General features: G+C 33.6%; 1 protein-coding gene across 3 annotated transcripts in view; it reads right to left on the bottom strand.

Annotated features, from left to right (window-relative positions):
• Positions 1–26,608, bottom strand: part of AKAP9 (A-kinase anchoring protein 9) — a 106,172-nt gene that overhangs the window by 50,302 nt on the left and 29,262 nt on the right. Inside the window, exons 3-16 of one of the 3 annotated variants that reach the window (XM_053989944.1) lie at positions 22,569–22,613; positions 16,360–16,413; positions 15,782–15,952; positions 13,281–13,436; positions 12,179–12,376; positions 9,054–11,498; positions 7,252–7,465; positions 6,411–6,490; positions 4,652–4,787; positions 4,099–4,220; positions 3,479–3,584; positions 2,747–2,945; positions 2,112–2,208; positions 1,180–1,272 (exon numbers count right to left, since the gene is read on the bottom strand). In XM_053989944.1, coding sequence (XP_053845919.1) covers positions 1,180–1,272; positions 2,112–2,208; positions 2,747–2,945; positions 3,479–3,584; positions 4,099–4,220; positions 4,652–4,787; positions 6,411–6,490; positions 7,252–7,465; positions 9,054–11,498; positions 12,179–12,376; positions 13,281–13,436; positions 15,782–15,952; positions 16,360–16,413; positions 22,569–22,613 — 4,116 coding nt within the window. The remainder of the gene's footprint in view (positions 1–1,179; positions 1,273–2,111; positions 2,209–2,746; positions 2,946–3,478; positions 3,585–4,098; positions 4,221–4,651; positions 4,788–6,410; positions 6,491–7,251; positions 7,466–9,053; positions 11,499–12,178; positions 12,377–13,280; positions 13,437–15,781; positions 15,953–16,359; positions 16,414–22,568; positions 22,614–26,608) is intronic. The other 2 variants (XM_053990027.1, XM_053990117.1) reach the window with 2 other exon arrangements.

Genomic DNA, 26,608 nt, shown 5'->3' with positions numbered 1-26,608 from the left:
CTATTACTGAAGAAATCTCATAGATGACCATCAACAATAAAAATATAAGTTTTCCCAGAGGACAACAAAAAAAAGGATAAAAGAACAAAGATATCTTGTCAATCTTGAAAATGGTCACATCTTAAAATACACACTATATTTAAGGTAGTTTAATGAACTACAATGTTGTTTTCCATTACAATAGATGATTTAGCATGGAAATATCTTTTTCATTTTTTTAAAGATCCTATTAGATGATTTCAAAAAGTGCTGGCAAACAGACTTAAGAGCAGCAGTGCTAAGTTTTTTCTATCTAGCCAAGCATCCTATGCCAAAGTTTGACTGACAGGGAATTTTGGACTGTATAAAGAAAGCAGTGCCATGTGCTTGATACTTAGCCCAGGAAATTCTAGATTTGGAATACAATGATTTATAGCATAAGTTACAAAAAGTGTGAAAAAATTGTATCATAAATTCAGAATTGCTACACTTGAAAACACCAAACTCTTCCTTTTCAGAAAATGTTTGTCTTTTGAACTTAAACTGATCTTGACCAATATAACATTTGTTTCCTCATAAGGAAGGGTTTTCTTGGCAGCAGATAAGAGAATATTTTTTGTATTCTGCAAAAAAGTGGAAACTTTACTGCAAATCAGAAAGTAAGTAAATCTACAAACATATATACTCTACCTACAAAATCTTACTTTTAATTTTCATGTTTTAGTCACCAGATCCAAAGAAAAACTATGCATTTTACACAACATATTAAAATGCACAATAAAATATGATGAGAAAATAATATTAAACCATTAAGTGCAAAAGTCTTTTGAACTGACCTGCTGATAAACCTACGGTAGCAAGAAATACACTCTAAGTCTCTGGACTTTTAAAATAAATTCCAGTGCAGGATATGGTAGCATGTTGTCTACTTCCTTTGAAGTTTTAAACACTAACACTACAACCCATATGAACAGGAATTTTGAGTTAGGAATAGGACATAGAGCTAAGAATCCCCAAAATGTTCTAGAATTTTTAAAGACTTTCCTATTCAGAAGTCAAATGAACTATTCCTTGTAAATAAATCATACAAAAGTTAACATATGCTACAGCAACTGCCTAAATAGTTGGAAATGGCAAATAAAAATGACAAATGACAGATTTTTTAAACATATTTTAAAGTAACGAAATAAGAAGTAATACCTTTGCTACTTCTTCTTCTAATCTTTCTTGGTACTGCTTTTGGAGCAACTGAACAACATCCAGATCATTCTGCATTTCCATCTCCCTACCAAGCTGTAAGAAAAACATGAAATCTCAATTCATGTATTAGTTTCAAGTTTAAATCCAGCAAGAGATTATTTCCCTCAATTAGGTTTTCTTCATCTCATACAAATCACATAATTTTGTACCACAACACAGAAGAACTGGGTAGAACACTTTGCCTTGTTTCTGCTTCAAAATGAAATTTAAAAGTTGGGTTTGCAACAACTCTCCTTCCAGCACTATCTGAAATGCCAAATGCAGTGAAACCAGTTCAGGGAGCACAGAATCACAGTACAAAACAACATTACTATTTTGCAAAATGCAGAATTTTTGAGCCAAGTTTCCAGCACTCCTAGGGGAGGAGTCTGGGGTCTTTCCCATTTGCACTTGTTCTCTTAAAATCTTTGAGGTTACTTTTTCAAAATTTCTTCTAAACTGTGCAGCATGTATAACAAAAGTCCTAGTATTTCACTTAAACTGCTCCTTTCATAACTCGTGTTTAAAGAAAACTCACAATATTTTAAAGTTTCCTGAAGAAATCTCAGAATTTGAACACTAATTCTCTCCCACTTTAGTCAGAAGCAGCCAACTGAAACGTCTTGTTTCAGAGACAAAATAAAGAAAATAAATTTAAACCCATCAACAATAAAGCAAGTTTTCTTGATCATAATTCCCAGATATGTTTTTCAAAAAAAAAATTAAATATTTTGCCCCTAACGTGGACTGTCTAATAGTTTATTACAGTACTAAGACGATAACTACCATAATCTACTAAGTATTGGTGCATAATTCACTTTAATCTAAGAAGGCAAAGCATATAAATTATGTCACTCTTATATATATTAGCTATCAACTGAGTCACATCATACCTCTAATGCTTTATCTGCTTTTTTCTGATGAAGATTTTCTGTGCACTTTACTTTCCTGAAGACTTCTTTTAACTTTCTTTCTGAATCTGTGGATACACTAAAAAGGTACAAAAAGCAGAGAGGGGAAATAATAATTAAAAAACAAAAAATCAATATTTTACCCATGACTTGGTGAAAACCAGAATGTGTTAACTAGACCTAAACTTCATCACAAACTTTATTATTATCTTTCATTCTAGAAAATAATTAATTTCTGGCAACTACATCTACACAAGATGTCTTTAGATGTAAAGGATAATGCCTGGAGTTTTGAGGACTAAATGTGGTCTACTGAGTTGAAGTTTTGAAATTACTGCTATAAAGCTCATATATATGAAATTACTTTTATACATTATTCCATTTATCAAATCTTCCTCTAGTAACTATAAATGCCACACTACTCAATTTGCAATTTTTATGTCATTTTTTCATAACACTCTTAACACCTCTTTAAGGAACAAAACTACAGAAGAGTAATATATTTATAAAAAATGTCTCCAATTCTGAAATAGAACACAGAGCTTTACACAAATGGTTATTTTAAACACTTCTTGAAGGAGCACAAAGCTATAATCATTAAAAAAACCGATGAATACCTTGTGTGATCAGAGGATACCCCAGCAATCTGAAGCTTATCCTGCAGATGGATAAGCTCTGTAGTGTACCTCTCTTGACTTTCTTTCAGCTGCTGCTGGAAATAGGACCGGAGGTGTTCCAGCTCTTGAGCATGCTGCTTCTCAAGTTGTTTTTTAAGGTTCCCTATCTCCTTTGAACAGTATTCTTGAATTGCAGAATCTGAATATAGGTTATGTGAAGCAGGGATTGAGAAGGACAGATGGACAGAAAGAAAAAGAAATAAAAAAAGAACAAAAGAAAGAAAAAAATGGAAGAAAGAACAAACAAAAGTATGAAAGAACGAAAGAATAAAATAACAAAAGAAAGAAAGAAAGAAACTATATTAACTTCTTCACAAATATTTAGCAGTGAACTGAATAATTAATGTAGTTAAAAAAAATTTTTGACATCTGGTCAACTACTTTTCCGTAACAAAGAATGATAACCTAATATTCCATTTTGCAAAATAATATTTGATATGGGTAACATTGTTATTGTGGAAAACTAGAAAATACTAAACCAAAAATGTATCATAGAATATACTTCTGAAAAAATTTACTGAATTAAGAAAATCAGAGTATTGTACTGCAAAATCGGAAAAAATCCCTTATGTTCTAGCTGTACTAAGATATAAATCAGTTACAATTAAAGTCATAGTCTTTTTTTTCTCTCTGAATATGCATACTTTAAAAACAGCATATACATCTTTTTACCCATTAGATTCTGTGAAGGCATCTGCAGACCTTCCTTTCCTATTTCCATATGGATAGGTTCCTCTTCTTTCCTCCTTTCTGAAGAAGATAGCCTTGGTTCCTTGACCTAAATAATAACCAAGTAAATGCAATTAACAACAATTTGTCTAGTAGTAGCACAAAAATATTATATCCAGTGCTGCACTCCCAGTATGAAAAAGGAATGGACATACTGGCACAAGACCAGCAGAGAGTTACAAAGGAGATGGGAGGCTTGGAGCATTTGTTGTACTAGGAGAGGTGGAAGAGCTGGGCATATATAACGTGAAGAAGGCAAAGTTGCCCATTGTGCTCATGAAGTATCAAAATTCAGCTGGACACAGTCCCTGGCAATCTTTCCTAGCTGACACTGCTTTGGGCGAGGGGCTGGGTTAGATGAACTCCAGAGGTGCCTCCTAACCTCAACCAGTCCACAATTCTGTGACATGGACAGCAGTTTTCTCCATTTTCTCAAATCACTGCCTTGCTCTGCCACTCAACCAGGATACACACATTTTCAAACAATTCCTCAGTCATCCAGAAGGAATTCATGCAACAGAGAAAATTCAAATGCTCATCTACTCTATGCTATAAAAGTTTACCTGTTTACACTCTGCCATCAGCTGTGTCTGAAGTGCTTTCAACCTGCTGTACTCTTCCATTATTTTCTGGAGAAGTGCATCCATACGTTCTTGCACAGTTAAATTACACAAAGAACCAGAGACTTTAAAAAAAGAAAATGAACATTTTACCATAAATTTTAATACAAGTGATTTGTTCACAAGTTCTGCCCTGAAGAATTTTCTGGTAAACATTACAAAATACTGAAACAAGTGAAGCCCTTCCAGATTTTGAACACATTTTTATATTTATTGATACACATGCATTTTTTTGGTAGGACTGCTAGCTTCTTCTACAAAAGGAGGAAGAGAAAGAGAAAAACCCCAAAAACGTTTTTCCACCAATACCCATGAAAATGAAAACAGTGTAAAAAATATCCATAACAAAAAAAAAAGTGGTTCAGAATAATAAGGAAATCTCTAAAACAGCAATTTAAACACATGCATCAGTACTTGAAAAAGTAATGGCATAATTGCCAGTCTGAAATACTTTAAATAAGTACTTTTAGCCACCATAATAGTACAAAGTGATTACCTTGAGGTTGATCTCTGGGTACTGGTAATTCTACACTAATTTTTTCTTTTACAGCAGTTTTACAGAAAACTTCCTGTTCCCTATCAACAGCTTCTACAGCAGCTGAAGAGTATTCAGTCTGACTGTCACACAAAGCCTGTATACCAAATCAAAGTGAAAAATAAACAATTTATTATTATTTTATCAATCACAATTCACAAAGAAAACAAGAAAAACAGGAAGAAAGTAGTATTTTGTAAGCATTAACTTCTGTGAAAATGATGGCATAAATGTACTGTTGAATCCTAAGAATCTTTAAAAGTCCTGATAAAAGAAACATATATGAAAAAACTTTTCAGCTAAAGCATAAATGCATATGTTTCCAAATCAGTATTTAATTTGGAACTGCCAAGTATTAAAATCTTGTAGAGAAAAGCCTTCTTTATTAATGTGGAAAGCAACTTTACATTTTAAATGTCTCATTCACATAAGCTGCAATTTTATTTAAAAGAGGAATTCCTTAAAGCAGAAATTTGTATCTTTTTAGGGATTACAGCTTATCTTGTTCTTTAAGTGCTGAACAAATCAGACAAATGGGTATGGCATAAAAAAGCCAGTAGTGAACAGAATACCCTATGTTTGTAGGTGCTATGTGGTCAGCAGAACACTGCCATATTCACACTGGGCAGGCAAACAGAAGATTTATCCATATGATTTCTGAAGATAAGTGATACTTGAAAAGAAACTGCTTGCTCAAAGCACAGCGGGATTCTTTATTTAAAGATTTTGTACTAAAAAAACCCAAATTCAACTTAGAAAAGAAAACCCATAATTTCTCCGACAGCTCAACAAAAGGATCATACAAATAGGCAGCATTTTTCATGCTGTGAAGTAACTCATGCCAAGCACTCTCATTTAGCTGCTACTTTCTGTGAGCCATCATGGAGTCCTGCTTAATCTCTCCTATGGTGGATCTCAAGTTAAAATCCTGCTATTCACTTTCCCAAAGAGGTATGGAAAAAAGTCCAGCAATGAAGAAAAAAAAACCCCAAACCACAAACCCCATCCATTTGAAGTATTTCAGATTTAAAAACTTACAATAAGTGACAGAAACAGCTTAATTTATCTAGAAGTAAGTCTAATAAGTAACTCGATTGACAGTCAAAAAGTACCAGTAAGGGCCATCAATTACTATTACTCTAGAAAAAAAGAGATGCCAAAATATTATTATAGGCAGCTGATATTGGAATGAAGACTAAATATAAGCTTCAATTTTTGACTATAATATTTATCTATTAAAAACAATACAGACAGTAATTTTTTTAGATTGACACTTTAAAGTCTTTGAAAGATAAGCTGCAACTAAGAAAGAAATTACTGTCTTATTGCAGATATGAGAGGTGATGTCCTGCGCATCAAGATGTTTTTGAGTGACACCAGACTCTTGAATCAAAAACATACATCCAGAAACAAAGTGAAAGGAAAAAAAGTACTTCCAAACTGCTAGACAGGAGATCAACATTAGCTAGAAGATTAGGACTATGTGTAAGACAAAAGACTTGCCTGGACAAGGACATAAGTTTAGGGAAAAAAATACAAAACCATTTGCAATACTATTTTGGAAGCTCAGGTTTAGCAGTCTCTATTTTGAGATCAATGCAAAGAGAAAAGCTGCAAAGAAAACCTGCAAAAATAATGTAGAAAAACATGATGACTCACTAACCATCACTTTTTGATTTCCAAATTTTCATTTTGAAAAAGGCTTTTTGGTAAGTCTTACCTGAGCCAGCCTGGAACATTCCTCAGTGACAGCTTCATTCAGTTTTTCTATAAGTCTTTGTGTAGATTTCCCTTCATCATCTACGAATACAAATTATTCATATTATTTTTAAACACTAGATGCACAACATCTTTTCAAAGGTCTAATTTCCTGCCTCAGCGAGGCTGCCTCTTCAGCTTGAGGAAGGACACTTTTTTTGTTCCTCTCTTTATTGTTACAACACATCGACAGTTTCAATTATCACAGTTGAGCTGCACATTCTAGAGGAGCAAGAGTTAAGAAATGGCTTTGTGTATTAGTGACCTCCAAAAAGATACAAGCATACAGATAAATAGTGGAGGGAGAAGAACTTGTGCAAAAAAAATTAAACAAGGGCAAAGCATGGTATAACAGAAAACCTGAGATAGAAAACCATCATGATAACATAAAAGCTCACTGAGGCAAAAAGTAGTACCAAAGTTTACTTAAAGTGTGCAGGGAGTCAATGCAGCAAATGCAAAGAAAAGAGAAAAGAACAAGTCTAAAAATACTTTGCTGGTGAATTTGCTTATTATTTTACTTTATAGGTGAATCTACTATACTGTTCTTTACAATTAATTGAGCTAATATAAACAGCAATACTTTTGATTCCTTATTTTTAATATACTTTTTTTTCCAAGTTAACTCAGTAATAGACTGCATATACTGGGTAAGCAATTTGTTGAAGAAAAATACTTCAAAATATGATATAAAAACAATTTATTGGACAGCTAGCTGCACAAACTCTTGTGCTTGTTTGGTTGGGATTTTTTAAGACAGCTTTTCATATAGAGCTTCATTCTCATAATTTTGGTCAAGTTACCTGCTTGTTGAAATTTCAGGGTCTGGAGCTCCAGCTGATGCATTCTTTTAAGATCAGTCATCTCCTGTATATGATTATGAACAAGTTCTTCTTTAAGACTGCAAAGTGCACTCTCTTTTTCTGCCTTCAAGGACTCACAAACCTGGTCTACATGAGCTGAATAAACCAGCGATAGACAAATCCGCTGTGCTTCCATTTGCAGTTGTAAATCAGTCTTTGAATATAAAGACACAATTTAAAGGAGTGAGAAACAAGAAAATAGAAAGACCCATCTTTGGAAATTTCTGAGATTAATAATGTGTTGAATGGAATGCTGCATGTATGGCATGCATAAGGTAAATTTAAATATACATAGTTTGGAAAATTGAGTTTTAACAAAATAGTAAGACATTTCTTCAACTTAAAAATCACATTAAAATCAATAAAACTCAATATGCTTCAATTCCTGTTTTGCAGCAATAAAATCCCAATGAATTTTAACCCAGTGAAGCAAAAGCAATATCATTATTAACAGAGTAATTAGGAAAGTGTACTCTAAACACAGAGAAAGATTGTATTATTAGCAGATGTTAAAAACATTGATTTTCAAGGCTTGTAGCTCCAGTCTGCACTTGGGGGATGTTAATTGTAAAAGAAAAAAGATGTCTGGGATATGCCAACAGGGACCAACTTAGAACTGAAGTTTGAAAAGGTTTTTAGACATCTCTGGACCACAATGATTTTTAGTTGTGTGGCAGGAAATTGTAAGACCCTTATCATAGCCTTATAAAAAACACACCAACCAATCAACCCATCAAACAAACAAACAAAAAAGCCTAAACCAAACCATCACAAAGCTAAAGCTCTTTTTTATAATCTCACAACTGTTTCCAATGTGGCTTTGGTTGTGATTTTATTTCTTAGGAAATGAATGAACTACAATGCAATATTAGGTGGTTGGTGGTATTAGTTCACTGTTAGGTTGACTTTCATAAAACAGAAAAAAAAAACGTTTAAAAACGCTACATTTTTAAGTCTGCTTAACATCTATTTCCACAGAATGCTTAGTTGCATACAACTTGCAGCATGCTTTGAACTTCGCCAGTGTACATAGATTTAAATTTATATCTAGATTTATGATTCCACACCTAATTAAATACTGGTAACTCAGTACTTAGGTATTTATATTGACAAATAAGAATCCTTTCCTTAATTGTTACCTACAATTAATTAACAATACCGAGAAATACAAGCAAAACTGTGCCAACAAAACTTAAGACAATAGTTGAATGATATGCATTCTCATTATCACATCCTGATACATTTCTTAAAAAAAAAATATTTGATAATGTAATTTTGGTATTTCACAAGTTTGATATTTCAAAAATTTGGTCAAAGATGACAGATGAAGTTTCATTATTCTTTACATTGTTTGAATGAGTACTTAGAGAACTGAAAAACTAGTCACAGAATAAAAACTTATGTCCAAAATAAGTTTTTCCCTTAAGAAAGTGAAATGCTGCATCAAAATATTAAGTGCTCTGATAGTCTTCTTACATTTTTGTCATTGCTGTTGACTTAATTAAATGCAAGGGAAGAGATTTTTTTTCATTCAAAAAGCATCCTCATACACACTGACTGTGCTTATAACTCTGCTCATTCATGTAACCCGTTTCAACCACTGGCCACAACCCTTTCAACCACTGACACACACCTATACTTCAAAGCAGCCAATTGGAAAAAATATAATGCAAATTTTCAAGTGTAAGCTCCTACCAATTTTCATAGTTAAAGTATTTTCTATCCTGTTTTACATCACATACCTGTTCTGATTTTAAGGCATCCACTTGCTGCTGAAGGTTATTTTCACCCTGTGTAATGGCTGGTAATGATGTTTCCTCTGTCGGCCTGTCTGGCATCCCATGCAAATATTCCACAACAGACTGCTGTTCTGGTTTCAGCATTTGCTGGACCTTCTTCCTTTTTATTACCTCATGGCTGCAGTCTTTACCAGAACTTAGATTATCTCTTGAATTTATTCCTTCATCAGCTTTACTCCTTGAACCAGGGGATTTATTCCTACTTTCAGATGCTGGAGTAGCAGTCTTTAGAGATTTTCCTTTAGAGCATTTTTTCTTAGAGTCATTACTACTACTAGTTCTTCTCTGAACATGACTAATTCTGACTTCTAGTTCTTTACATTTTACTAGAATTTGCTCTTTCTCATCTTTTAAGGATTTGACTTTTTCATTTAAATAGCAGATTTCACTATCCTTTGACTTCAACTGATCAGCGAGATCAGAAAGTCTCAGGGATAATTCCACTTTCTCACGTTGAGTAACCTGGAGCTTTTCCATAAGTTCTGTTGCATCTTTCTCAACAACTTCTCCAGCCTCAAATATGTCTTCCCTGGACACCTTTACTTCTTTACTCCCTTCAAAACCAGAAGGTTTAGTTTTAAATAATACTGGTCTATTGCTTTGTAAGTGGCAGATTTTTTCATTCAAAGCTTTGAGTTTGCTTTTATATTCAGCTTCTTGCTTTTTCTTGTTCTCTTCTAACTCAGCTTTTGCCTTCAGAAGACTTGCACATTCTTTCTGTAGTTCCTTATAGCTAGCTTCAAGTTTTTTCTCAGTCAATGAAAAGGCACTCTTCTGCCTTTCAGTATCCTCTTGGAGGATACTGTTTTGGTTTTTAAGTTGCTCATTTTCAGTAATCAGCTTTTCTATTCTTTTTTGCAAGTCCAAAATTTCTGTCTTAGAGCTAACACTACTGTCACAAAGTATGTTTTCTTCAGAGCATACCAACATATTTTTTAATTTCTCTTCCAGAGTTTCATTTTCCCCCTTAAGAACATTATTTTGTGTTTCTAGTTCTGAACATTTTTTTTTAAGGGTATCTTCTCTCTCCCTCATTTGTTCCTGCATCAACTCAGTTTTAAGCTGCAGCTCTTGTATTTCTTGTTCAAGGGTACCCTTCTCTTTTTCCTCTTGCCTAAGCACTTCAATCTCCTTCTCCAGTTCACGGATTTGAAGTGTCATTTCTTCAGATTTAGAATTTACGATAGACTGCTGTAAATCTTTCAGGTTTGTAATCTCTAAAATCAACTGATTTTGCTTTGTGACTAAGTTGTCCTTTTCATATTGCATGGCTTCAATCTTCTGACTCATTTCATTTTGTACTTCATCTAACTGCTGCTTATGGTGCATATTCAAGTTGTGTTTAAGGCTTTCCATGTTCACCATGTGCTCTTTTTCTAAGTCTTCTTTAAGCCTGGAAAGTTCCTCTTCATGACTAAACAGAAGATTTGTCCTCAGTCTCTCTAATTCTGCTTCTTGAGATTCTGCCATTCTGTCCAAAACTGCATCCTTCTCCCTTTCTAGCATTTCAAGTTTTATTTTGTAATTTGTGATTTCTGCCTCATGTTTTAATTCCAAATCCTTCCTAAGTTCAGAGGCAGAAGCCAGCTGAGTTTTTAAATCTTCAATCACAAACCGGTATTTTTCAGCTTCATTTAATCTACATTCCATATCCACTATAGTTTGCTTGGCTCTTTGAACCTGCTCTCTTGAAAAATTCAGTTCTTGAAGAAGATCTTCAATTCTAGCCTGTTGAAGAGATTTCTCTGTTGCAATAACTTCCATCTGTTGTGACAATTCTTGCTTTATTTTTTCCCTTTCCTTATCAGCATCCTGCAATTTCATATTCAATTCATTAATTTTAATATTCATTAAATGCATTTGATCCTTATTAGCATTCTCATTAAAACACAGACTTGAAGTTTGCTCCAATTCTACTTTTTGTTGCAAAAGACGCTGTTCTATTTCCACTGCATGCTGCTTAATTAATTCTTGCTTCATTTGTACAATCTGCTGGCCGTGCATTTCATCTAATTCAGCCTGAAGTTGTGCCAGTCTCCTTTGTGTTTCTAATTCCATTCTTTGCACAATGTCAGCTTCAGACTGGCTGTCTTTATAACATCTCTTCTGCAGTTCTTCCACAGTTCCCATTAATTGTTTTATTTCATCAGAACACTGTCTTTCTTTCTGTTTGTAGGTGGTAAGTTCAACTTTCATATTACTTATCTGCTGGTTTCTTAGGGAAATCTCTTCTTTCAATTCTTCAAGTAATTTGCTGACATCTGATAGTTTTTCCTTTAGCTGAAATGAATTTTTTTCCTCTTCTCCAAGTTTTGCTTCTAGCTCTTCAACTAATGCTTCCTTTTCTTGTAATTTACTCAAATCTTCCCCCTCTTTTTTCTGTTTTTCCTTAAAACAAGAGGAAAACCATGTTCTTATTTTTAGATAATTATCTGAACATGTAAAAAAATTACAGACTTAGCCATTTAGTCTTTCTTAGAAGGCTAGAGAGGCTATATTAGTTATAAAACATAAATATAAATTGTTTGTTGACCTTATTTGGAAGTCTCCTGCACCCTTGGAATACTGAGAACCCGTACCCTACCCATGTCATCATGCCCCTCCCCTACTCTTTCCAACCCCCAGTGTCTCTATCACTTTTAATAATATTTGCTTTTTTTAGGTGGTTTTAAAATGTTTTCCACGAAGGATAATAAAAAAAGTACACAAAGGAAAAAATTCATTCTTTGCTTAATGCAGAGAAGAATGTTCAAGCAGATAATGTTATTTTTTTTCTAAAATAATGTCATCTATTGAAGGCATTTAAACACATGAAACAGTTTCATCATTTGCTCTAAATATTTTTACAACTTTAATAAAAATAATACATAATACTGACATAATTTTTTCGGTTTGAAATTATATACATATTATGTGTTAGTTAACAGAAATAGTGTCAAAAACTTAAAATCATTGTTTGCATTCTATGCAGCAAACTCATTACTTGTGTTTTGGCTTTTTTATTTCAAAGGAATTACAAAATCCTAAAAAGTGTTTAGGAAAAGAGATCTTTAGAGTAAGGAACATACCATTTCATATATCATTATTTTCTCTTGGAGATGTGTAATCTGCTCTTCAAATTCTTCTTTCTTTCTTTGATAATTCTTAAGCAGACTTTCTTGCTCTTCTAGCTGTTGCTGATGTGAAAGTATCTGTTGCTTGGCTTGCAATAAATCAGCAGCTGTGCAACTATGGCTGCTGTTCCTTAGGGCTTCACTTGCCTGCAACTTGAATTTTAAAGAAATAAAACCTAAAATATATCAGGTTTTTCAGAAAATGCTTGTGCTACATACAGAAATAGTGATCTTTACTTTCTTCAACATTACAAGTCAAAGATTTCTAAGTTCTTTTGGAGGAAGTCAAACATCCTTATTCATTTGGGATGGCCAACCAATAAAAAGATATCTCATATTAATTAAATATTCATGGTGAGCTAACAGTGTTTTGGATACATCAGTATGTACTAAAACTAACTAGTTGCACTTATGGAGCCCATAATTCGATTTTTAATAATAAAATCTCAGGCTTCGGAATATAATCCACTTGAAGCTCAAAATAAGCTATATAATGTACTTTAACAGCATGAAATACTACAAGATTCAACTGCAACACAGTAAGGTGTAGTCTGTGTGCCTGTGGCACCTCAATCACCACACTTTTTAGAAGAAATGTCTTTCTGAAGCTTCACTTTGTTATTTAAACTACCTTTTAATAACACCACAAAGGAAGTTTTTATTCAAAAATATAAGGACTGGAGTGTGAAGCTGTGGCCCATGGAAGTTGATGGCTGGATATTTTGATTTCAAAGGGAACATTTCTGCCCAAAGCTCTGAGAACTAATTACCCAAGTGTTTTTCCCCAGGATGGGGAAAACTCCCACAATTCAGTATTTATCAGAAGCTATTACCACATAATAGGGAAGAAAACAGAGTAATATTTATCTTTTTATAGTTAACTATTCTGTACTGTGACAACAACTGTAGGACCAGGAAAATGACTGCTGATCTATGCTAAGAGGCTGATTCTAGAAAAATGTACAATAAAATTTTCTGCAGGAAGTAGCTATTTATGGGGCCTCCAAAGTGACAACTATTGTCAAACCCAAATAATGTTGGTTGCTGTATAACTTACATGCTGAAACTGAATTTGCAGTTTTTGACTTTGCTCAGTAAGCTCCAAGAACTCCCTCATGGTTTCATCTTTTTCTTTCCGTGCCTGCTGTAGGTTAGTAGTGAGCTGAGTGATAATGTCATCTCTTTTTTTGATAGCAGCTTCAAATTCTTGCAGCTGTTAGAGATAAAATTTAAACTATTAATGCACATGAAAACCACAGTCAAAAATACTAGCTGATTTTAGTTAAGTAGGAATAAATCATCCCTAATCTCTCTGTTTAAAACGTGTCTCACTAGTATAGTTTTCATATTTTCACAAGCTCTATTTGTAAAAATGTCAGAAAGAGGGTTTTTCCCCCTCATTGAACAATACACAATCTCTCCATAAAATATAGTAACAAATAACAAGATTTGAACTTTTAAGAAGGTTAATTAGTTAAATATATAACTTGCTTTTAAAATAAAAAGTGTGGCCACATAAACCATCATAAAGGAAGCCAGAATATCTACTAAAAGCGTTTCAGCAGTTTTGTACAACTACTCATGTTCACACACTTTTCCCACAATAAATGCAAGTTATATCATCTCTCACTTGAAGTGCAACAAACAGCATTCATTGTACTAAAGCAGGTAATAGATACCATGCAGTATCCTACACTGTGAACCCAGGGAAATCATTCATAACTACATGAGAAAATCAGTTCAAGCTGCAAAATGGATACAGCATACTTAACAGATGAATCTCTTGTAATTTGTAATGATGAAGAAATAATAAGACAAAAAATTATTTGCCAACTGTTTCAATTTTTTGCAGGATTACACTCAAGCAGTCAAATTCTACAATATTGACTGGCAATAGTTTTGTGTGCATTTATATAATCATGTATCAGTATAACGTTTCTTTCTCAATTTGAACTCACTTAAGGCTAGTGGAAGCCTCCTCTCTACATATTGCAAATTTCTTAAACCATTAGTAATCTTCTGTAACTGCTTTGTTTACAATGTTCCCCAAAAAAACCTTCACCGACTTATATGCTCAGTCTTGGCTGATAACATGGTAATGCTTCCAGGTAAAGTTCTTTTTCGAACACTGGAGTCAACTCCTACTTTAAAAGCACAGACATGATGAAAATACTAAATGTTTGTTATAGCAGAGAAAATCAGGAACAGATCGGGAACTTAAGTGTGCTACACCTTTGCTTTTGCAACTGTTCAATGAAATTGAATACATAAATATGTCAGTTCCAAAGCACATCCAATCTCTGTTCTTGACAAAGAGACGGAACTAAAGCGACAACTATCTTCCCCACACCCCTTTTACAATTCTTTTGTTTCTTCTGAAAAATAAACCATATGCATTTCTCAATTGAGATACTATGCACTGTACCACTATAAACAAAAGTACATTGCAACAATTAAAATATTATTGTACCACAGCCCTGAACCCGAACATGCTCAATTTTGTTTTAGTACATTTTTATTTTATTTTAAAAACTGTAATTATAGTAATTTTAAAAATGCAAACATTTTCACTTTCTACTCTTTCAGGAAAAATTAACAGTAGTTACAATCATTAGAAATACTTATTTTCTTTATTATGCTATGATTATGACTATTATGTTTAACACAACAGATACTAGACACAGTAATTAAAATTCAACACCAGACAAAGAAATAATAAACCAAATAATAAACCATCTCTTCTGGGGCAGCCACTTAACTGGTGCTATGGAGGATAAAAGGACATCTATTATCACAGATAAAACAATAATAATCATAACAATAACAACAACATTGCAATGGCGAAAATAACTGATTATTAGATTTTAAAAAATTTTATAGTACTTTGCAAAAAAATAGCAAAATACAGTGACATGACCTGAATCCAAATTAGGAGAGAGACAAGTAAGACATAAAGCACAACAAAGCACTGATTTGAGTGCACTGCACCACTGGTTTAAACTGGAAGAATATTCTTTACTTTAAAACTTAAGTTTATATTCCAATGGTATTTTTAAAATAAGAAATTATTTCCTGTAAACCCAAATTATTAGGTGTTTTAAATTAAAACATTCTGACACTGTTGGTTTTGTATTTCACACTGTGAAGTCTGACATACAAATATATTTTTGGTTCAGTTATATTATTCCTTAGGGAGTAAAACCTGAGGTTTCTTTGATTTTGGAGGAGCAGGAAAACATTAAAGTCTTTGCATAAGTAGAGAAGAATTAGGGCTTTTCTTGAAGAAAATTGTCTTTCCATTCCTAATTTGAAGTATCTCACTGCAAAGACAATTCGAATTTCAGTCACAAAATACAGAGAAAAAGGACACACAATGGAAATGCCATTCAAAGTAATGAAACACATGGCAAAAGATTGAAATAAACTACGCGTAATTAATTCTATATCACACACAGAGCATTCTGAACAGCTTCCATTAGTGTGAACTCTTTCCAGTGAGGCTCTGCATTTTTGCATGTAATCAAATAGCAAATAGAAAGCAACATAAGGTAATTATACCTGTTGCAATCCTTCTGTACCATAGGCTGCCCTCATTTCTTCTATCTCTCTGCTTAGTTCTTCAATCTCTTGCTGTTTCCCAGCCAATTGATTCTCCATCACCTCTAGCTGTGTGTGTGAGTGCTGCATTCCATGCTCTGAATGAATGTCTCCAACTCCAAATTCTTCTTCCTAAATCAATCCAAGTTCCTTTACATGCCAATTTTTATGTTTTATCAGAGTAAATAAAGTCAAGCATCAAATTCTGTACCAAATGCCACCTTAGAACATTAACATACAATACAGCATCAAAGATCTTATTGCCATGGTAACCTCCTTTGTTAGTATAATTCACACCTCAAAAGCACTGACACAAAACATTTCTGCGAGTTGTGCTCTATAACATCAGCCTTAATAGATGGATTAAATTGGTTTGCATTTCAAGTTTAAGGATACACTATATTAATATAGCAAACAATGCAGGTGTGGAGCACAGCATGCAAAATAAAGCATTAGTCAGCAACACAGTGTTTGTTCAAAACAAATTGAGATGTTTAGTATTCTCCATTAGTATTCTAATTCAATTTGCAATACTGTACCCTGATTAAGTCTGCAGGTATAGCTGTTCTTGTCACAAAACTGCAACCATTTACCTGTATAAAGACAATTTCTAAATACATTATTTTAAATAATGCTTGATTTCTATTTCCCACTTACTTGAATCTTATGTAGCAATTTATGGGAATTGTTATACTACAAAAATTTACTTCATTTGAAATACAAAATCGCTTTCTATAAAGCAAATTGCATCAAAGTAAGCATAGATAACAGGTAAAATGCCCAAAATTGCAAAAATAAACAATATTGTCTAAAATGAAAACCTTATTACCAATCAACATCTAGAGAAAACAAAGGAATTCAGATTTAAAGGTCAACACAAAGCTTAAACTCTTAAATCATTAAAATGCAGCACTGTTGCATTTTAAATTATATGTTTAATATTTTTAGATATTACAAAACATAGTTATGCTTTCTTGAAGATTTTTATATACCACAAGATTGAGTCTTTCTGAAAGTCATCTATCTCTTGATAGGGGATGAAAGGCAGTATCATAGACTTTCATTCTCAATTTGAAGGAATTTTGTGGAATTGAAAAAGAGCAGAAATTATACATTTGACATAAGACATTTGAAAATAAATCCTCTTTCACTCACCTCACACTGCAAGCCCTTTCAGCTTCTATGAGAATTTTGGTTCTACTGACTGTACAAACCAAAACCAGCAAATCTCCAAAAGGCAAGCACAAGCCAAAGTAGTAGTTACAGGTAAAAAAAAAAAAATCCAAATGAAAAGAACAGGCTGTGTACACATGAGTAACGATCAAACAGACAGGCAGGCTTTTAAAACAGCAGACCAATGTTCAAAAATGAGAAAGCAAGAACTGTTGCATTTCTCCTCAGAGCTCATTATTACATCAGAGTCTGAAACAAAAATAATGGTACTAGACACAGAAAGTCATCATAGTATTTCAGACCCAAATACTATGTTTAAATCAAACAAAGAAGCTGTACTGCTCAGATGTCTGCCACAGCCTAGATAAGGACTTACTTACAAATAACTATCACGCCTCAGCAAATCAGTAAGTGCACTGTTATAAATGGGATCAATACAGTCATTGAATTTGTATTAGGCGAATGAATAAATCTGCATTAGAGAATTTGCAAAGTTGACACAGTGCCCTTTGAATTTCTGATTTTCTCAGTAAAAATAAGACACCATAGAGATTACTACCTTAGTTTAGAAGGAATAAAGAAAATTGCAGCAAACAGCAGTCCAGGCAACTCATAGAGGCACTGTGTATCATTTGTGTATTGCCAGATGTTTGATCTACGTTTAGACACACGAATGTCTACGCAGCGCCTGGCACCAACATCTTTATTCAGATTTTGGCACATGTCCCAGACTAACAACACTAGTAGTTTAACAGAAACTACTATGTAATCCTTCCCTTCCCCTTGTAACTCCCATTTTACTTAGGCTTAATTGATAAAGATGCAGTGTACAATCACTGTAATCTACCACAGTGGATACACTTCTCTGCCCATGAATCATGGCTATGTGTGACTATCAAAGACACTTTATATCAAGAGCTCAGGAAAGGCATAAAAGTCTTATCTCATTAGCTGTTTCAGACTTCTCAACAGCTGAAAATTCTACAAAAGACCTTTAACTTAGAGAAGAGATTTTGCTACACACATTCATGCTACACACACATGATGTGTGGAACATCAGAAATCCTGCTCCATTTCATGGGAGCGTAACTCTTTGACATCACACAAGTGATGTACACAGTAACATAGGAGTCCATGCTTTTCTCATCTGATACCTTCTTCTTTCAAATGTCTTCTGGCAAAGTGTAAGTGGAAATATGACAAGGTAACAAACTGCACTGCAATCTGTGAAAAAAAGCCCAGCCAGACAGCCACAGCAGGGTACTGTGTTGAGGGAAACCTTGGAAGCAGCCTGGCAACCCCTAGCATAACAAATTCTGCTGTGTAAGAGCAGACAAACAATTGGTAATGAGCTACTAGCTTCAAAAAGTCTTAATTTAAAACTAATTTTCCACTCATCTAAAAATATGAATTCAGTAGTTCAGATGCCAACTTGAGTGTCAGTAGATGGCTAAACAAGGCCTGCAGGACTCCTGTCCTGACTTATGGTCCCAATGATTTACCCATTTAGAGGTCTTCTGTAAATCTATAAATGCTCTTCATGTAGATTCTTATAATTTCTTCTTTAAAAGCTTTGCAGTTCACCTTTAAAACTGAAACATTCTTATGCCTTAATTACTTAAGATGTGCTTAGTTACATACCTCAGGAAACAATTAAACATTGAAAGAATCAAACCACATATCATTTTAACATAATGGAACAAAGAAGTAACAAGAACTCTGGATAAAATTGCATGAGCAAATAATCACAAAATAACAATAGGTTAAATTTTACAATACATTACTCAGCAGTCACAGTTTTGGTGAACAAACATTATGAAACAAGTGAAGGTTGTAGAAGTCTCAAAGGACATTATGTCTGATAATTCTTCCTTCCTTGCATTTTCAAAATAATTCAGAGAAATATTATTTAGCATTGTAAAGTAAAAGATAATCTGTAGTCTAATGGCTAAAAATAAAGGTTTCATTTCTATTGCATCAGTTAATACATATGCTTAAGGCAAATGAAAGGAATTTTCTTTCTGAGAATAAAGGAAAACCAACTTCCACCACTGGATTAAGGGAGTGATTCATGACAAATGCCACCAGAGGTCAGGATTACATTTATGATATCACTTTATCCTATCTAATGTTCCTTAGACCTTGGAAGACCAGAAATTGTATCTCAAAAATAGCAGTAATAATACATAATGTGTAACTACTTGCAACATTAATACTATTACTACAGAGATTTCCCTCTATAAATAATAAATTCATGCTCAGAATAAATCAATACATACTGCTTAAAAGACTTGTTTGATTCGGTAGTAGAAACATACAGAAGTATCTGGAACATATTAAGAATTTAACCTCATGTTTTCTTTCCCCCTACACCCTTTCTTGTACATTTTGGACATCTGATTCCTTCCTAAAAATTTATATTTAGACCTTGATCATGGCTTGTCAATGTTCTTAGCCTCTCCTGAATCTTCTAGTTATGTCAGAACTGCTATATGAAACTTAGCTAAAATTAGCAATTAGGTTACCTTGGGAAAATGAATTTCAGCATATTTTGGGAGGTTTTGCGGGGCAGGGTTTATACTCCATAAACAAAAGCCATTTTCAGATTGTGACGAAAATAGTTACAATCCTGTAACTAAGCTTAGTAACTTCTGAAGGCGAACCATTGATGACTTTTTAAAACATCATGGCTGAATATATTTTTCTATATAGTAACAGAACAGCAACTGGTTTCTTTATGCAGTAGTTAAGGTTGAGTTATAAATGTCATTAAAATTTATAAAAACAAACAACTTTCTAGACTTCATATTAACCATCTTCTCAGAGATATACTTTGCATTTTGGAAATAGAGCCAAGAAGAGAAAAAAAAGTATCAGGTGGAACAGCTTTTTAGTTATAACATAAAACTGAGGCATATGGAAAATGTATGGGGGCAACTTTACCTTACACAGTTATAAAATCCCTCAAAATTCCAACTGCTAGGAAAACCCTAACTTCCATTAGTTCTGAGTTCAAACTATATCCTTAAATAGCTAACCACCACTATAATTTAAGACTATGCAGGTAAGGCATCATTGCTGCTTACATTGAGGAATTTGTCCCAAAAGACAAGCTGGTCATATGAAGGATTTACCAGTCTTCAGTCAGCTTCTACCTTGATAGTGTAAGTATTAGAAAGGTGGCTGAGCAAAACTGAGCAAAAGACTGTAGTTACAATAAATTTCCTTCAATACAAGAATTCTTACATAAAAATACCTTCAGTTTTGCTTAGATAACTGTATTGCCTTATAATGTTGTGTCTGGTAAATCTCCTAAAGAGGGAAATACCTTATCACATAGTTTTATCAATTCCTCAAGAGAAGGGGCTGAAGAATCATCTGTTTTAATTTATCAATGACAACAAAACAAACTATTTACGACCCATCTGAATTTGAAGCATGACAACCACAATTCAACTTAATTTCTGGCAAAACCACTAAAAATAATACAGGTGTTCTAATCTATAAGGAAAAAGATGGATTAACAGGCCTATGTCTCTTCAAATATGGGTTTTCTTAGCGTTCTGGAAAGGAAATCATATATTTGAAAAAAACAACCACAAGCTCAATATTTTATATATCTGCATAATTATGCTGTTACAGACAAAATTTAATTTATTGTCATCTTCAACTGAAAAGGTTTCAGATAATTTTATTTACAGTGTGTCCATGAATGGAAGCAGAGATTTTAATAACAAAAGTAACATAACAGCTGATATGAAACATATTGAAAAATCAGCTCCCAAAATATCTGCATTCCTAAATGTGATGTCCCCCCATTTCAGATATCAACTAATTGTAATGAACTGGAATTAAAAAGAGTTTATTAGAAAAGATGGCAAATCTGACTGCTTGAGCTTGCTCTTCACCAGAGTCAGTATCATGGTACTATTCACGAGTTTTGTGTTGCCTATTTATGTCTTAGAAGATAACTCTCAGCAAGGTAAAAAGTCCTTCTGCAGGAATAAGAACTGCCTAGTAATGCATCTGCCACTGCATTTTTTAGGAAATCTATTATTTTTTTAAGGAATATTCAGATATTCCTGTTCTTTCTATTCCTATTTTTCCTATTCAGCAATGCTATTCTTCTATGTCTTTGGTATCTGAAAATTTGCTTCCTAATATCCTCTGCCGGTTATCTACGGAAATCTTTGAAGAATGACGTGTTTAGATGTGAAACTTCGTGTTAAAATGAGAGCTTTAAATTCAACCGAAACTGAAGCCCCAAACACTAAAATCAGGACACATCCACAATTACCATGTGGCATTATACCTGATGTTTTCTGTATCTTGTTGTCCTGTGCAAAGACATGTTTTCTTTAGCTTTTGCTATCAGTCTCAAGCACTGCTTCCTACCACCTCAGAAGTGAACAGAATTTCATCCATGTTTCACTATATACGTAGTATGTTTCGCTTGTCAAAATACATGCGTATCAATGACATTGTCAACTGTTTTCAAGGGTCCATTCTTCACATACTGCAAATTCCATTTAAAGGTAGTCACATACCATGGTGATGCATATTCTAAAAAGGAGCACTACGATCATGGCAGCTCTTCAAAAGTATGTCTGTTACACTCTTGATGGCAAACAGCAATGAGATTAATTTGATTTACTTCATCCCCTCTTACTTGTTGCCAAGCTTAACATTCTGGGTGTGTTTGTTCTAAACTGTTAGCACAGAGAACTGCAAAATAAAACCCGGACTGTCCCTATACAAAGTGATTGTTTGAGACATGAAAAATTAGATTTTTAAACTAAAACCAATTCCTGTTTTGTTCAGCTGTTCCATGGCTATTTCTTGCTGGCATGTTCTTGACCAACATTTATGCATGAGGTAGTTTACTCCTTACAAACGTAACTGTTTTATCTGACAGGACCCAAGTTCCACACACACAACTACCCTTCCATGTGACACAGATGAGCTGTAGATGCCAATGTGTGGGCTGACTCTGGCTAGCAGCTAAGTTCCCACTCCAGTCACTCATACCCCCACCAGCAGGGTGGAAGAGAGAACTGGAAGGGCAAAAGCAACTGAAATTCAGGGGCTGAGACACAGTCAGCCTAATAAGTGAAAGAAAACAAACGAGCCAAACAACAAGCGAGGCACAGTCAATCACTCATCATCTCCCATAAGCAGACTGACACTCAGCCAGTCACTGAGACTGCTTTGAAACTCATTAAAATGTAATCAACTTGTTAAATAGTCTCTCACAGAAAATTAGTAGAGATTATGCACAGCCAATACACCCACGGCAATACATAGCATTAATACGACCTTAAGGATGATATTGCTACAACAATTTATGTATATATTGCATTATTTATTATAGTAGCCATCCCATTATGGAGTTCACATAATGCTTGCTTTAATGGTACATTGATCATACCAGTAATAGCATGCAACAGATTTGTCCATAATATCACATCTGCTCTTTCTTTCCTTCTCCTTTTGAAAAACTATGCACAGCATTGCAGCAAACACGTAACAGAAAAGGTTGAAAGAAAAGCTAGGAAAAGCATTACTTCAGTCTTACCTCAGAACTGTAATCTTCTACTGTGGTGGAAATTTCACTTTCCGGCTAAAATAAAATATTAAAAAATTTACAATGATGGCACTCTAAAAACACTAAACAAGACATTTCCCATTTTACAGTATCTGAAAACACCAAGGTGTACACGAATTTGATAAGAGAATATGTACAGCAATGGTCGCCTTCACTTTCTGGAAATCCCAGCTTTAATAAAGTCATTTTGCTGTTGAACTATGATCACAGAAACACTATAATTACCTGATAAAATCTTCACACACCTACAGGTGCAAAACAATATTTTGAAAATTTAACTTAATTTTCTGGGATTTATTTTTGCTTTTTTAAAAAGAACTAAGAAGTATCATGAAAAGAACTTGTCTCTGCTATATCAGTTTTATCTAATTAGGAACTCTGCTGGCTTAAGAACACAATTTTGTATAGAACATAATTTTCATGTTTTGATGTTGACTAGAATTTTAAAACAAACACTCACCCTTCAGCTTCCATGGAAACCAAGGGAAAATAAATAGACAAATACTCAAATCTTGTGATCTAATGAAGTAGAGGAATTAAGGGAACAAAGCCTTAACAAACTGAGCATAAATGTGCCATGGTAGATACCTGAATGAAACAGTGTTATCTTGATGAACTACATAAACTGTATCAAGATTGAGAATCAAAATGTTCATTGGAAAAGGTGTAAATTATGTATATAAGGTGCACTACCATTGAATAAGTGCACTTGAAAAAAAAACTTGAAAACTTGAGAAGTGCCACCATGAGTTAGAACTACTTTGGCAAAATTGACATGCACATAACCAAGCTTGTCCAAAATTCACTTAACACATTAGCCAGCCTCACATTAAATGTCTCAATTTTATATTGAGTTCTGTCAGGCTTATTTTCAAATTAACATGGCACATTTTACATCAGTAGACACAGGTAAAATTTGGACTGTAAACTGCGTTCTGTTTTGTTATTTTTTAAGTAATTTTATTTATTTATAATTTGAAAGTAATCTACCACACAGACCTCCTGAAGTTCTGCAGTTTTTACAATCCTAACAACACTGATTCTACATATTTTGAATCCAATATGCAGCTCCAGAATGTAATTAACCTAACCAAAGGGTATTTTTTCATGTACAGAGTGCACAATATTCCCTTACAATACTTATTTGGAAGTTAAAATTCATACACTGTATATAATTTTAAAAAATAAAAACTAGGTTCACCTCAAAAATAAGACACAAACTGAAACAGAAATCAAAAGAATGTTTTAAAACTCTAGGGTGACAAAAGTGTTTATACTATGAAATATAAAATTAGTATTTTAAAATATTTCATTTTCACACAAATTCATATTATTTATATTTATACGAATATTTATATATATATAAGTTCATACCAAAAAATTACATCTTGTTTGTATTCTATGTCCTTGGTCTAGGACAAAATCCTCAGGAAGAAATAAAATCAGAGAAAACCACATTATTTTTTTCATAACAGAGATAACAAATATATGGTTGTTATCTTCTTACAAATTTTCATGGTTTGCTCCAATTCAGGAGCCTACACAAAGAATAATTAGAAGTATTCCTAGAGAAGCTCAGAAGAGGTACTACAAATGTGTATATATATAGCTAGATCTAACTCTTCAAATCTTTATATACAGCATGAAATACAGGCATTTCTCCAACATGCAAAAAAACAGGAACAAGTAGTACCACTTCTTCAATAGTTTTACCTTGTAATGCTTTTAAATTATAAAACAGTCTCTTGTTCATAAGGAAGATGAAAAATGAATTTGTACATCCTGAGATAAACTACAGATAGACAAATCTAGTAGATAATTATAGAAAAAAGCTAAGAAATTGCAGATTGAAGCTTAGGCTGGAGTGAGAATATATTAATTCTCATAGGAAGTTGATTTTTGAAAATAATTCTCTAGTTTTTTAATGGCAATTTGGCCAGATATGATATTTTTTAAAAAAGTTAATACATTGTTTGTTCCTTTCTGAATACCAACCTACAATTAAAAAAAAAAATCCTGAACTATTTTTTACAAAATTGTCAAAAACACATAGTCCTCCATCAGTTTAGGTGTACAATATCTGTTAGCAGCATAAATAATTTCTAAAATGCCAACTTCAGTCCTGGATCTAGATAGTTCTCTGCATGTTAAAACCAAGCATTTTTGCCAAGGGATTCTGTGATTTTAAGGACAGAAAGATGGCCAAATGAACCCCAGTTAAATGTGCTGTCTCCTGTGCTAAGGGGATCATCCAAACTGTGCAAAAAACCAGTTAAAGAGAATTAAATCCTATGAGCTCACACATTACACCCCAGACTGTAAGACTTCATGTTATTCTTTTGCTATCAGAATCTGTAACATTACAAATAATCAACATTTTACAGGCAGTCATCGTGCCCTCCAAGCAGCTATGTTACTTCCCTAAGTCCTGACCAACTTTATTTCAAATACAGGTCCTTCCATCATCAAGCTACCTGTTCTGTATGCTTCAATTCTTCTTTGGTCAACAAAGTAATTAGACTTTACATAGCTAATTTCAGCCACAGGGGTCCAGTTTCAAAGGAAATAATTTTTAAAAATTCTTACTATACTCTTAGCAACACAAAACACATTATCCTTTTGACAGGATAATGCCAAGAAGGCTATTTATCAGGCCTCTCAATGCTTCACGGAATTAGAAACAGGTATTTGTTACACCCTCACAGTTATTTTGCACCTATCCTATTAACTATGTCCCACAGTATTTTCTTGCTGCAAACAGTTACTCTCTTCTGGCAAAATACTTAACCACCTTATTTAGTATTTTCTTCACTGACAATGTAATTGATTGCTAAAACACATTGAAGAGATATCTCAAAGACTCTTTGTAGGCAACTATCTCCATCAAGTCTGAGATGGAACCTTTAAGGATAACAGTATTCAGAAAATTTTAAAAAGTTCTGTCTATATACTTCAGAGGAAATACAAAATGATACAAAAAAAAAAAAAAAAAAGGGTATCAGCCTGTGGAATACAGCAGGCCCATTTTAGAGTAACTTCTTTCTGTATGCAGTTAAGCACTGCTCAAAAGTCATGTTCTTGAACACTGGACACCCAACAATACCCCAGGCTTCACAAAAGAACTCATATACAAAATTGGCCACAAAAACTGAAGAGTGATTTTCATATTTTTTTGGAAAACTTCCATAAGTGACAATAAAATGTTTAGCAAGAACCTACATATAGTTGGTTCTAATCTACTTGAATTGCAATGGATGAAGGCATAGACTGAATATTCACAGAACAGAATTCTACCTGAAGGAAACTACTGTCTTTTTTATGACCTCAGTGAAAACTGTCACAAAAATGTAACTACAAAAGGCTGGACTAATTCTTGACCAAGTTATTTTGACTTGGCCATTTTCAGATGGGTTTCTAGCAATTCATAGAGGATCACAAGTAAGTCTAATTAAGGAGACCATGACTAGAAGTGAGGCAAAGAGAGTGTAAACAGAATATCCCAGACTTGAAACCCCCTCTTTAGGTCATCCTGAACCTTACGGGCCTTTAATACTTGTAGAACATTCTGAATATGAAGGGCTATTCTTTTATATTGCCTTATCATGTCTTGCTTAGCTCCTAGTATCAAGAACCATTCAACTTGAATTCCCTGGTAATTTATGACCCACACTTATTTACTATGATCAAATTTAAACTGATTGTGTTTTAGTGGAGATAAACTGCTGGCAAAGCTGAATATAACCTGCAGCGAGGTACTGAACTCTGCAGTGTGTGTGAACCTCTGATGGTATCAGAAAACACCATCAACAGTGCTAACCTACACATTCAATTAGGTTTCTATTCTTTGGTAACATGGCTTTATAAATGTTTAATCTGAAGTGAAATACCCTGTAATTGCAGAGACCATTCTCCAATACAGGTAATTTCTGTGCCAGTAAATCTATTATATATGAGTATATACAGAGATAAAGGAAGACATAATACCAGAGGTTGTCTTATGAATCAAATAA

Source organism: Vidua macroura, chromosome 1 (genome assembly GCF_024509145.1).
Source record: "Vidua macroura isolate BioBank_ID:100142 chromosome 1, ASM2450914v1, whole genome shotgun sequence".
In the NCBI taxonomy this organism is placed as follows: Eukaryota; Metazoa; Chordata; class Aves; order Passeriformes; family Viduidae; genus Vidua; species Vidua macroura.
This window is presented reverse-complemented; position numbering and strand designations above follow the sequence as displayed.